Source organism: Aspergillus thermomutatus (genome assembly GCF_002237265.1).
Source record: "Aspergillus thermomutatus strain HMR AF 39 chromosome Unknown NODE_279, whole genome shotgun sequence".
NCBI classification, from domain to species: Eukaryota; Fungi; Ascomycota; class Eurotiomycetes; order Eurotiales; family Aspergillaceae; genus Aspergillus; species Aspergillus thermomutatus.
In genome coordinates, this window is record NW_020798329.1 from 23,301 (window position 1) to 36,075 (window position 12,775).

The 12,775-nt window shown below is 51.6% G+C and overlaps 6 protein-coding genes across 6 annotated transcripts; 5 read left to right on the forward strand and 1 right to left on the reverse strand.

Annotated features, from left to right (window-relative positions):
• Positions 1 to 1,070: 1,070 nt before the first annotated feature.
• CDV56_103488 (uncharacterized protein) lies at positions 1,071 to 2,483 on the forward strand (the record flags this gene model as incomplete). Its single annotated transcript, XM_026757107.1, has 1 exon — positions 1,071 to 2,483. One exon carries the CDS (start codon positions 1,071 to 1,073, stop codon positions 2,481 to 2,483), a length of 1,413 nt encoding a protein of 470 aa, XP_026610774.1.
• Positions 2,484 to 2,951: 468 nt separating this feature from the next.
• Positions 2,952 to 3,977, forward strand: CDV56_103691 (zinc-binding alcohol dehydrogenase family protein; the record flags this gene model as incomplete). Its single annotated transcript, XM_026757310.1, has 1 exon — positions 2,952 to 3,977. The coding sequence occupies one exon, from the start codon at positions 2,952 to 2,954 to the stop codon at positions 3,975 to 3,977; it is 1,026 nt and encodes a 341-aa protein (XP_026610775.1).
• A 238-nt stretch (positions 3,978 to 4,215) lies between these two features.
• CDV56_103834 (putative C6 transcription factor) lies at positions 4,216 to 8,062 on the forward strand (the record flags this gene model as incomplete). The annotated part of the gene is made up of 7 exons (XM_026757453.1): positions 4,216 to 4,272; positions 4,384 to 4,926; positions 4,973 to 5,114; positions 5,173 to 5,837; positions 6,306 to 6,507; positions 6,554 to 7,200; positions 7,244 to 8,062. 7 exons carry the CDS (start codon positions 4,216 to 4,218, stop codon positions 8,060 to 8,062), a joined length of 3,075 nt encoding a protein of 1,024 aa, XP_026610776.1.
• A 253-nt stretch (positions 8,063 to 8,315) lies between these two features.
• Positions 8,316 to 9,447, reverse strand: CDV56_104231 (PP2C family serine/threonine-protein phosphatase; the record flags this gene model as incomplete). The annotated part of the gene is made up of 5 exons (XM_026757850.1): positions 8,316 to 8,695; positions 8,740 to 8,827; positions 8,887 to 9,178; positions 9,224 to 9,336; positions 9,385 to 9,447. The coding sequence occupies 5 exons, from the start codon at positions 9,445 to 9,447 to the stop codon at positions 8,316 to 8,318; spliced, it is 936 nt and encodes a 311-aa protein (XP_026610777.1).
• Positions 9,448 to 10,471: 1,024 nt separating this feature from the next.
• Positions 10,472 to 11,098, forward strand: CDV56_104451 (HHE domain protein; the record flags this gene model as incomplete). Its single annotated transcript, XM_026758070.1, has 2 exons — positions 10,472 to 10,705; positions 10,757 to 11,098. 2 exons carry the CDS (start codon positions 10,472 to 10,474, stop codon positions 11,096 to 11,098), a joined length of 576 nt encoding a protein of 191 aa, XP_026610778.1.
• Positions 11,099 to 11,453: 355 nt separating this feature from the next.
• Positions 11,454 to 12,625, forward strand: CDV56_104534 (SDR family oxidoreductase; the record flags this gene model as incomplete). The annotated part of the gene is made up of 4 exons (XM_026758153.1): positions 11,454 to 11,923; positions 11,976 to 12,087; positions 12,131 to 12,351; positions 12,394 to 12,625. 4 exons carry the CDS (start codon positions 11,454 to 11,456, stop codon positions 12,623 to 12,625), a joined length of 1,035 nt encoding a protein of 344 aa, XP_026610779.1.
• Positions 12,626 to 12,775: the final 150 nt, after the last annotated feature.

Here is a 12,775-nt window from a genome sequence, read left to right on the forward strand (position 1 = left end):
GACATACGGTTGATACCAGGCAATTGGGAACCGTTTTCGTCCGCCATGGGAACACTCTTAGAAGCGACGGGAAACAAAGCGCTAAGATACGAAAAAAGCGCAATTGACTTGACGCGTATGGGCCTCAATTTATATAGCCCGGAGATTTGAGGTTATTGTATGCTGAGTCAGGCCTGGGCAGGAATCGGAGCCATTACATCACGACCATACAAACCTGGCAGTGGTGTGGCACGTCGCCACTAGATCTCAAATCTGACCAATTCTGGCCAAGGAATGGATCAGAAGTAAAGAATTTATCAATAGCAAGGTTTAGTTCTAGGCTCGTTGCTCCTGCTGCTATGACCCATGAGTGACTACTTCCAGGCTAAGCCCATGAGCCTATGCTACTCAAGATATGCATCAGGAACTGCTCCCAGCCAATCATTGGCTTCATACCAGCTTGATGTCATGTCGAAAAATTCATCTGAAAACAGAACATGACGGTCCTCATTCGGCATCTGCCATAGCCCAAAATCAATGCCCGGAGTGCTGTCATTGGCGGCATCTTCTATTTCGGGGTGTTTCCCGCCACTAACAGGCTAACAGCCCTGCGGATTCGCCAAGATCAAGATCCTAGTCCCAGTTGCTGCCAAGTTCTGGCTAACCAGAGAATTGGCCGTCATGGGAGGCTTCCTCATACCCCATTGCAGCAGTCAGCTTCTATGGACTCCTTGTCTCTAAAGCAAGAGACTTGGAGTAACCTTCCCCTACTCCATATTGCAGTTCCGATCGCCAGACCATTAGATATTGTGATCACGTGACTGATGTACAATGGCAAAGGAGTAGTTTCATTCACAGATAAGCAGTGAGCATGCAAATGTGCCAAGGACTATTTCAATTTCACACTTCAATTGTGACATCTGAACACCATATAATATGACCATGTCGAGACAAAAGGACAGGCTAACTGCAAAAGGCTCTGCTCTGCCGCCTGACCAAAAGCCAACGACGCTAGTGGCGGACGCGTAAATCTCCTGCGCTAATCTCATTCTCATTCTCACGTTGTCCGATATTCAGCGCGACTGACCAAAATGGACACTCTTCCTGTGGAGATCATCCTCACCATTGGGAGTTATGTCTCCGACCTAAAGGACAGGCTCCAATTACTGCAAGTCTGCCGACGTTGGCGAGCCCTGTTCCTCGAGGTAGCATACAGCCACGTCTCTATCAATGGGTCTCAGATCCGGCCCCTGACGAAAGTCGTCCTGGCCAACCCGCACATAGGACCGGCCATCCGTGATTTATCAGTCAAATGGTGGGATTCTTACCTTGACTCCCAAACGCAAAGTCCAAGTGATGATCCCCTGCTGGAACGAGCGGAGGAGCTCGTAGGGCAAATCAGCGAGTCGCTGGAGGAGCGAAAAGACTGGGCTGAGCATCTCCGCGGTGGAAATCAGGAAGCATGGCTTGCTCTTCTTCTTGCCTCGGTACCGAATCTGACCGCGCTGTCTGGGCAATATTGTGGAGACGCACCGAGAGTGACGCGGGTTGTGTCGCGGGCTGCCCGCAAGGAACCGCCGTTCGACACCAGGCCGGCCCTGCAGCGGTTAAAGACGCTCTACATCTCCAACGAGGATCATAAGGAAGTCTATCCGCATTGGCAGTTCCTGCCATTCTTCTATTTACCCTGCATCAGGAACGTGAGGTTGAGCGCTGTGAAAGAAACTAGAGAATGGTGCAGACCGGACGACCCGGCCGTGTGTTGCGCGTCAGGCACGGCGCCCGTGGAATCGCTGTCTCTGGAATACCACTGCAATGGGAGAAAAGGAATGGCGGAGTTTATCACCTCGTGCGCCAACCTCAAACAGTTCAAATACCAGCATGACCACCAGGAGATCTGGGGGGAGTCATACATCGACTTTCAGCCCCGGAAGTTCTACAGGGCGCTGCTGACGCAGAAGCACAGCCTCGAGGTCCTCCATCTGAGCGACAGCGGGGACGTGGACGGGGCCGGTGGAGATGACCTGAGCGACGATGAGAAGGATGACGGCCCTCAGGCGTATGACCGGTGGTTTGGATCTCTGGTGGAATTCAGCCAGCTACGGGATCTTCGCATCCGCGTCCAGAACCTTCTCAACTACCACGACCGCGATAAAGAGGAATCCGTCATGCTCAAGGACATTCTACCTCCACGCTTGAGGTCGCTACACGTGGCTGAATGCCTGGTGACACACTGCACGTTGCTCGTGCCGAATCTGCAAGGTGTCCTGGCTCATCGCAAGGAGCAGTTCCCTAACCTAGAACAAATCTCTATCTCTCCTGGGGTAGCCGAATTTGTACCTGAAGACCAGAACACGAGTGTCTATCAACGTCAAGCTCGGATTCCGGAATCATTCAAGGACATGTTTGTGCCAGTCAAGGAGATGTGTGACCGAGCAGGTGTAAAATTCGAAATGACGCTGGGTGGGTCGTATCACATAGTCAGTGATACCCCATTCTTCTAGGTAATTACCTTCAGGTATTCAATCGAGTTACATATACTATGATTTTTCTGTATCACCTCTCGTCAGACCAGGAGCACAAACAATGTTGTCAAGCCAAAGCAAGATATGCGCAAGGCTAGCCCGAGAAGGCAACTCCGGTCAGCAGTGCTCAGTATTAGCACGTAGGAAATGCACCGTCACAAAATAAGTTAGGTTTGCGCAGTTCCAGGGCTAGCATCGTTCATATCCAATGGCAGTGCGATGCTGGTCTGGCTTCATCGGCCTCGGGGCTCGGACATAAGCCTGAGATTAGGCCTCGCTTTGATACAGTTGACAGTGGGCATGATTTAGATATAAATATGACAGATGACCGTTGCAAGACCGTCCTCTTCATTCTCTATCAAAAGATTGTGTAGGATCATTTGGATTCATATTATCAAGACCGCATCTTTGTTCTCACAATCAGTATTATTCCTATAGCTTTACAAAATGACACCCACCAACGCAGCTGCCTGGCTTTCCGAAGCAAAGAGCTATCCTTTCGAAATAAAGAAATCAGAGCTCGGCAACCCAGAGGCCAACGAAATCCTCGTCCGCAACCATGCTCTCGCCATCAACCCTATCGATGGAATGATCCAAACCAAGGCATTCTTCCCCTTGAACTACCCAACCATTCTCGGGCAGGACGTTGCCGGCGAGGTGATTTCCGTCGGCGACAATGTCACCCGATTCAAACCCGGGGATCGTGTTCTAGGCCACGCCGTTGGGCTCATGGCCGGACGCAACGAGGCCTGCGCTTTTCAGACCTACACTATCCTGCAGGTCAACCTGGCGTGTGAAATACCAGACCGCCTCACTTACGAACAAGCCGTCGTCCTCCCTCTCTGCCTCTCCACCGCCGCCTGTGGGATGTTCCAGGAGGATTTCCTCCACCTCAAACTCCCGACTGAGCCCCGCGCTGCGTCCACCGGACAGACCCTCTTGGTCTGGGGCGGCGCGTCCTGCGTCGGCAGCAATGCCATCCAGCTGGCTGTCGCTGCGGGCTACGAGGTGATCGCCACCGCATCTCCAAAGAACTTCGACTACGTCAAACGGCTGGGGGCTCGCCAGGTCTTCGACTACGGCAGTCCAACCGTCTGCGAGGACATTGTCCACGCAGCCAAGGATAGGGTCCTGGCCGGCGCGGTCGACTGTATCGGTTTCTCTGCCACGGCCGTGTGCGTTGATATTCTGAGCCGATCACAAGGGGAGAAGTTTGTCGCGACGGTCAAGGGCGGTTTCGCGCCGCCCCCGGATGGGATCCAGGTGAAGCATATCTTCGGCACGACCCTCAAGGACAATTTCGTTGGAAAAGCCGTGTACGAGGACTTTCTTCCGCGAGCGCTGCTGTCAGAGGCGTTTGTGCCTGCTCCTGCACCTCTGGTTGTGGGGGCCGGTCTGGAAAGGGTGCAAGAGGCGGTGCATCTGTATGGAAAGGGGGGGATTTCTGCGCAGAAGGTGGTTGTTCTGCTATAATTTGTAGGAATAGCGTTCTCATAGGTAGTTACAGCAAGACAAATCGTGTCTTCAGTCTTCAGCATGATCCCTGACAATACTGCTCTGGGTATTGACCTCGGCCTTTCGGGGCTACTGCCGTAACACCGAAGCGCCAGGATTTGCTAGTAAGCAGGCAGCAGCCATAGTAAGTATTATAAATCCGATCGAAGCACGATTGCTGTATTCTCTGCCATCATCTGCCGCATCATAATCAACAATGGTCTACCTCGGTCCCTCTCGAGGATGCGAAACATGCAAACGGCGGAGGAAGAAGGTTGGTCGCACACACAGCCATGGAAGCGAGCCAATTCAAGTACAGTGCGATAAAGCTCGTCCGGTTAGCATCTCTACTGTTATTGCTACTCCCGTTAACCGTTGGAGCTAGTCATGCCTGCGATGCCGCAATTCAAACCGCACATGTGGCGGCTATGACGAACAGGCCAGCAAGACCCTGATCTTCCGACGGAACCACACGCAGACCCCAAATCCGACGCGCACAGACTGGGCGACTGTAGAGCCCCTCGCGCGAAAGTGTAGTCTACCAATCCGAGCACCGTATCCCGGCACAGATATCCTGCCGGATGACGCTGTCCCAAAAGAAGTGAGCGAGGACGGGGTAGTGGCGTATGCAGTGCGGGCATTCTTCTATGACTTTTCCATATCAGCACTGGATAGCACATCTGTTGGCTTTCTCAAGGATCTGGCGGCAAAGATCCAGCAAACAGGGCTGGATTCGGTTCTTGCAAAGGCCTGCACGATGATTGGCTATGCGAATCATGCTAGGAAGCTTCGTCGACCGTCTTTTACGACCAAGGCAGAGGTGCTGTACCATGAGCTGCTAAGGTTTCTGGCGAAAGAGATTGCGACAGTGTCCGGGGAAGACAGGTCAGATCTTATTCAGCTGGCTTGGCTGATGGGTCTGTACGAGGTGCGATTTCTCTTGCAGTTGTTGTAGTCGACTGCTGACTGTGTAGGTGGTCGTGGCTGATGAGACACGACTTGAGCAAATTGATGTACATGTTAGAGGGATAGTGGGGATGCTGCAAGTCGAGAACTCACCCTTGGGCTTTGTCCGTGGAGCATTTTCTGCTTGCTCCCTTTTTCCTAGTGCACCGAGTAAGTGGATTCGATACTGGACCTACTAAGCTGATAGTCTAGAATCCTGGTTTTCCAGGCTTGCCACATTCGGTCAATGACCTGGGACGTCTACAAGACATCTTGTTTGACATAGGCCCTCTGCGGATGGAAGCAGAACTTGTCCTTGCGGATTTGGCATTAACTGAGTCACATCTCGTTGCCCTTCGACAGAGGGTAAGCATCCTTAATAATCGTCTAGCAAAATGGGAGGAGAGTGTTGCGCCGGAGAGCAAACCCGTCACAATAGGCCACATACCAGCGGGTAATAGCTCGTATATTGAAGTCGGATACTGGCCTGGGCCATTACACATGTATATTGATCTTCGCGCGGCAGCCATCTTGAACATTAGTCGCGTTGCGCGATGCTACCTCCTCGACCTCATCTTCAGGCTCAATGATATGCAGGCCGACGGGGAGGACGATGGTCAAGAGATAGATGAGGCTGTCCAGCTCATTCAGGACTTTACCTCTTCGATCCCGTACCACCTAGTCGAAGACTTGCATTCATTCTTCGCAATTGTGCAACGTGGCCATCGCATCGAAGAACCCGGACGCGCAGTTGGAGGATTACTGCTAATGTATCCACTGTACATTGCTTCTCGGCTATCCATCGTACCACTGGAAATGCAGGACTACTTCAGACGGTGTCTGTTCTGGATTGGGCAAAACATGGGTGTTGGACATGCCTCCCTACTATCTAATGTGAGATCTTATAATGTTGCAGTTGAAGTCTCCGGTTGTGCTGATCTTTCTCAGGCTACTGCTTTTCACATTGAAGATCTAACCGCAGGATGTATGATTGTCTACGGGGGGTTGCTGTGAAGGGATTAAGTATTTTCTTCTTATTGTCGGGCTTCCTGAGACATGAGAATGAGAGGAAGCTGTGCAGAAAGAATTCTGAAACGATCCACTATACACCAGTCCATATCTGTCCTGGTATCCTCAGTAAGAGAATAGGACACATGCCAAGGCGCTTTTTCATAAACTTAGGTTGAGATCATCCCAGTATTAGGCAGCGCATTCCCAACAAGAGAGAGTGGCATACTCGTATTGCGACTCAGCCACCACTAGCGTGGCCTTTTCTGACACGTTGCCCGTCTTCCTCAAAGGTCGAGAGCTACCATGAAAGATGACAATCTAACAATGGAAAATGTTTTATTCTATCTCCAGTTTGGACCGCACGAGCGCAGGGTGAAGAAATATCTCGAAGAAGCAACCAGAGGTCTGTTCCCTCGGCCTAGAATTCCATGCCTGACAGAGCTAGAATCCATACTCGAAGATCTCAGAAACGCACTCCGTTCTCGATGGGCTGGCGCTAAAGACGTGTGGTCTATTTTCGCGTCGCACTCCTTCCGAGATGGATATGAAGCGTGTATGTCCGCGTTCAACATTTAAACCGACGTATGCTGATCCCATAGACTGGGACGTCGAGAGCTTCCGCCAGTTTCTCGCCAGCCGACATCCGGGTATCGCTTCCCATGAGACGACGTATCTGCTCTGGCGGTGTCTGCATTTCTACGCGCATCATCCATTCCCGCACAGTTCTCGCGGGAGCAGGATCGATGAAAAGGGGTTCCAGCGGGCGATTGCCCTCCTTGCGTTTCGAGGAACAGGTTTACTAGGGACGCAGGAGCGGGGGGATTACTACTGGCGCGATGACGAGGCAGCATTTCAGCAAGCTGACTTTCGGAGGATCGTGAGAAGCCTTAGTGAGCTTTCGATATACTATCCTGCGGAGCATGAGTCGACTGTGACGGATGTAATGGACGTCCTGGCTACGACGCTGCCTCACTCGACGGCGCTGGCGCCGTCGCCGGATCAGCTGCGAGATGCTGCTCTGCGGATACTACCTCAGCCATCCACGGGGTATCGTCTTTTTCGAGACGGGTTCTCGTTGTTCGTCCGGTTACTCCTGCAGTTGAGACTGTGGGACGTCCAGGGGTCATGTTTGCCGTCTGGGATATTCAGCGACGAATCTGATTGCCAGAAACTGGCAGAGAGCATCACCGAGGCGATTTCTAATGAAGATCAGACAATTGATCCTGGGATCGTGACTGACGTTCTGGTGAGTGTATCCCTTGAGCTCGGATGGCGCTAATCCCGTACAGCCAGGTGTTCGCGAGCGATTCTACCACTTCTGGGGCGTCATATTCCAGCCCCAAAGTTTACGTGATAAGATCGTACCTCCAGAGGAATGTTTACCGAACCGTACCCTGGCGGCAGTTTCTCTCCTGCTTTCAGTCGCCACGAGGGATGCGTCTTGGCCACGGCAATTGCTACAGACGCAAGACCTGGGAATGGACAATCTGCTTGAACAAATACGTGGCGGTCGCAATCCACATATTGTATTGTTCACAAATGAGACTTGCACAGCTGTGTTAGGGGCATATATCCCCAATCCTTCGAGCCGTGACACAGAATCACAGTGCACCAGCAACAGCCCGCTGGACGATAGCGGTCACTTTCTCTTTCAGCTAAGTCCGAGGTTTTGCCTGCTACGGTCGATCAAATCAAATTCATCGCTGGAAGAGTTGTTCCGTGCTGACAGCGTATCCTCACTCGAGAGTACGACAATGGATGAGAAACCGTCACGCCCTTATACCGTAGGCCATATAGGCGCGGGAAGAGGGACTCGTCTGCGCGTTGATCCACAGAGTCTGACAGTTACAATGGTGGTCGATCTGGACGAATCAAGTGAAGAGAGAGCCATCTACACAGATGTGTGCAGGCGGCAGAACGGGCAATGGGAGCTTACTGTCCATCCTGCGCAACTCCATATACTCCGCGTTAGGCCCAGCGCCAGCACACCGACTTGGAGCAGGAATACAAACAGCGAGGCGGTAATCAGTGGAGAGGAATTGAGGAACAGGATTCATGGTTTTGGCTCTACGAACAGCGAAATACCCAAGCCTGGGGCTCAAGATTGAATGATGAGATGTCAATGTTTGGTTGAGTGGGTCGATCGATCGCCTCCAGACAGCTTCTTGATAGACCGACGTAAGTTGTCCGGATCTGGCAGTACGTGAGCTCTGTTACTGACCCGCCAATGAGGAATGCAAGTGGTGCTTGCTATATGGCAGGACTTGGCCTCTAGATTGAGATGGACTGATCAACCAGTGACGTTTGATTATGAATATTTCTGTCATTATATTCATGCATACTTTGTAGACATGACAAATGTCAAGACAAACTTCCATCAAGAAACACCACAATACATGTAGCATTATCCCTCCGCAAGCCCTCTGCAACATCCCGGACAAGCCCGTCTGCCACCTGCTGCACCCCCAGTCCCCCTTCATGCCGCTTCTTGATTTCATCGATGATGACATTATCTTCCAGCACGTTGGTGACACCATCCGTGGTCAAGGCAAGGATATACCGACGATCTTCCCGCAGATCTACCCGGGTGACGGACGGTTCCGTGGACAAAAAGTTGCCCTGTTCAAGCGCCGGCGTCATGGCCGCCAGTTCCTGGCCTGCCGTGCTTGGGCCTGCAGTATCATTGTTCAGGGGGTTTTTATACTGCAGATCTCCGAGTGCTCGGGACATATTCAAAGCTCCTATTCCCGTTAGCCTTCGTCCGAGTAATCGAAATGCATGGTACCTATCCGCGGAGTGTCCGAGGTGTAGTTGACCATCCCCCCAGCCCTCTCAATCCTCTCCTTCTCTCTCGGACAATCAGGTTTGTGGTCCTGCGTCAACCGATGCTGCACTCTTAGCTTGATATCCCACCAAGACTGGAGCCACATACCACAGTCTCCATTTGCCCCGTTATATCGCACTCGCCGAGGACGATATGAGAATCGCCTAGGTTCCCTACCACCAGCACGCCCGTGGTAAGGTTGATAATCGCCAGTGAGGCCGTCGATCCAGCGATCGCGAATTTCTCCTCCCCGTCCTGATATTCGTCAAGCAGCATTCCCTCTTCTTTCCGTATAGCTTGTCGGATGGCGTCTTCGTACCGGCCGGCTTGTAGCGTGTCGCCTTCAAAGAGGAGGTCCATGATGTGTTTCTTTGCGTGCTCGGCGACTTTCCTGGAGCCACTGTCTCTCGTTAATGCGTTTCAGTAGTAGTCAATGGCGTCTTACTGTCCGTCGTAGACCGCGAAGATGGCCAGGTCGTCGGTGATGGTCGTCTTGGGGATCTGGTCCGGAAGGATTATAGTATATTTGTCCTGCTGGGAGGGTCGGGTTCCTTGCGCCTGCTGTCGTTAATATGCTAGCTATATGTACTTTCCGGCGTGACTTACACAGGCGCCTCCTGCTCCTTGTAGTTTGATGGCATGTTTGGACAAATGTGCAATGGAACCCATGTTGCAGTTATCATTCAATTATGGACTTGTGAAAATATTGTATCCTAGGTTGAATAACTTAGTCTGTACCTGCATCCTATTTATGGAATCCTACTGCTGCTGCGGAGATGACATCACTTGCCAATGACCTTGTCTACGCATTCTCCGATCAAGTTCATGCATGAATATGATTCACGTAATTGACCAATCATTATGTCCAGGGAAGAAGTATCCAGCTACTGTCATAGGTAAGCTCCCTTATATCATTGATACCTATTTATCCTACGGCTTATTTTACCTGAATCTGGTCTATCTTATTCGGTCGAGAATTGAGCTATAAATCACCAGAAGGAAAATATATTGACCTGTTGATGTCTATAGTTAATATGCCAGGTTGATAATAAGACCATGAAGACATCCCATCTGACAGCACTCACTGAATGATTATTTATGAGATATCTATATCTTCACGGATTTCCCCCTGATAAATTACCTGATTAAGAGGACAGTCTGGGGTTTTGGTTAGGGCTGCCAAGATATGGCGTCACCCTTATTTCACAGCTGCAGCATATATTTAGAGGGCTAGTGATGGCATGACATGGTGTAGGCTTTCTAATAGCTTCTATGACTAATGACTGCTGAGGGTGCAGATCAAGAATATAAATAGTGCATATCAGACACTAAGACGATCTTGCAAGGAGAGAAATGTTGCATATCATTAAGACAGAGACCTAGACCTGCACACTTCTCTCATTGTGACAATAGACCCAAATCTAACTAATGCTCACTATATCCTACCTTCCTGAGAAGATATTAATCGCCACGATGTTACTGGTAGTGACGACATGACTAGTCAAATCAGCTGATATCTAAGCTGCCACCCTCTCATCATGACATCGCACTACCAGCTATATAAACCAATAGCCCCGTAAGAAGTAACCCAAATACATACAAAATGGCTACCAGAATCCTACGCCCCATCTCAATCTTGAGGCTGCAACCCTCCCCCCTCGCAGCAAGAACAGTCTCCACCTCCCCCATCGCCATGCTCGGACGCATCACCGACACAGTCAAGCAGGACCACCGCGAGATCGAAGCCTGCTACCAGAAGATCATCAATGCGTCGAACCGCGACGAGCAGACCCGCTTCCAGAATCTGTTCACCTGGGAACTAGCCCGGCACGCGATCGGCGAGGAGCTCGTCGTGTATCCTGCTTTCGAGAAACATCTCCCGGATGGAATTGCCATGGCGGATAAGGATAGAAGAGAACACCAAACTGTACTCTTTTCTTCCTGTATTTCTACCCCTGAGAAAGACTAATGGCCGCAGGTGAAAGAGAAACTCAAGAAATTCCAGAACCTCGACCCCTCCAGCCCCGACTTCATGCCCACCCTCAACTCCCTCATGCAGGATCTCTCGCAGCATATCAAGGAAGAGGAAACGAACGACCTCATCCAACTCGACCAGGCGCTCTCCAAAGACGACAGCGTCGGTCTTTCCAAGTCCTTCGAGCGGACCAAGATCTTCGTGCCGACGCGCTCGCATCCCAGTGCGCCTGACAAGCCACCGTTCGAGACGGCCGTGGGATTGTTAACGGCGCCGATTGATCAGGTTGCGGATTTGTTCCGGAAGTGGCCACATGAGGGGCAGCAGGCGCCTATGAATCATTAGTTCATTAGTAGGTTTGTCGTAGTAAATCTAGTGATCGACGTTCGAGCTGCCATAATACTTTTTCAGTGTATGTCCGAATCGAGTAGATTTTGGCCAGACCTAGACCTGGTCGACGGTAACCCTGCAGTCATAGATCACTTGGACGTCACTGATTCAATCAGGCGATCCCAATACCGGAAACGATATCTGATCAAGGCAAGCTTGGAAACAAGCTTGATCAAGTTGTAAACTCAATCCCAGATGGTAATAGCACAATGACGCGGGGTATTATATGCTTATCCTAGTATAAATCAACACAATGCTCAACACATTCAAGCAGTCAAATTCAAGAAGTGATAAAATTGATTAAATGAAGATGTCCCGCACAATCTGCATCACCTCTGTCGACGGCCACACCGGCTTCCTCATCGCCGAGCTCCTCCTCACAGATGAGACCTTCAAATCCACCATCAAGTCCGTCACAGGTCTCACGCTGCACCCCCACGCGGAAAAATGCAAGGAACTCTCCAAGCTCGGCGTCAAGATCGTCGCGCACGAACCGGGCCGTCTGAAACATACCGTCCAGACCCTCCAGCAGGTCGGCGCTGAGGTCCTCTGTTTGATCCCGCCGGCCCATAAAGAAAAGTTCGACATCACGATGGAGATGATCCAGGCGGCGAAGAAGGCCAACATCCCCAATGTCTGCTTCGTCAGCTCGGCGGGGTGCGATCTCGCCGAGCGCGACAGGCAGCCTCGTCTGCGGGAGTTTATCGATCTTGAGGCGGCGTTTATGGCGAGCAAGGGGGACTCATCTACTGAAACGGGGCATTCGCCTGTTGTCGTCAGGTAGCCTCCCCCTTTTTTCCAAAGGCAACGGGAAATGACTGATCAACTGCAGGGCTGGCTTCTACGCCGAGAATCTCCTGCTGTACTCGGAGCAGGCGCAGAACGAGGGAATCCTCCCTCTCCCCATCGGGTCGAACCATAAATTCGCTCCTATTGCATTGGGGGTATGTCTTGTGCTCTGTGTTGAATGAGAAGCTGACCAGATAGGACGTCGCACAAGTCGTCGCTCACGTCCTCTGCGGCAAAGGCAAGCATGGCTTCAGCGATCAGCACCGCGGCCAGCTGATGGTTCTGACTGGTAATCATGTCCTCAACCTGCTCGCAACGCAGCTAACGGCCGCAGGACCAATGCTCACGACCGGTGACGAACTAGCCAGCGTGGCCAGCAAGGCGCTGGGCAGTGACCTCAAATTCGAGGATATCTCAGAGTACGTACACTTGTCATTGCAAGAACGAACTAACAGCCCTAGGGCCGAGGCGAAGAAGGTCCTGCATGCTCAGTCGGACAGCGACCAGTCCGAGCTGCAGTATCTGCTCGAGTACTACTCGCTTGTCCGCGAGGGCAAGACCAACTACATCTCCACCACGGCGTTCCACGATGTGACGGGTGGTCATCCACAGGAGCCGCCGGAGTTCTTCAAGGTATACGCCGACAGCTTTCGTCCCAAGCACGTGAACAAGAAGAGGAAGGTGAGCAAGTAACTGGCCAGTCAGACCAAGGCATATGAAAAGTGAACATTCACATGTATAGTACCTATTCAACTTCTGCACTGTCAATTCCATCCGTCTTCGTCTCACTCAGTAACCCCCCCTCCGTAATCCTCACCCTCCTCCCACCCACCTCCATCACCC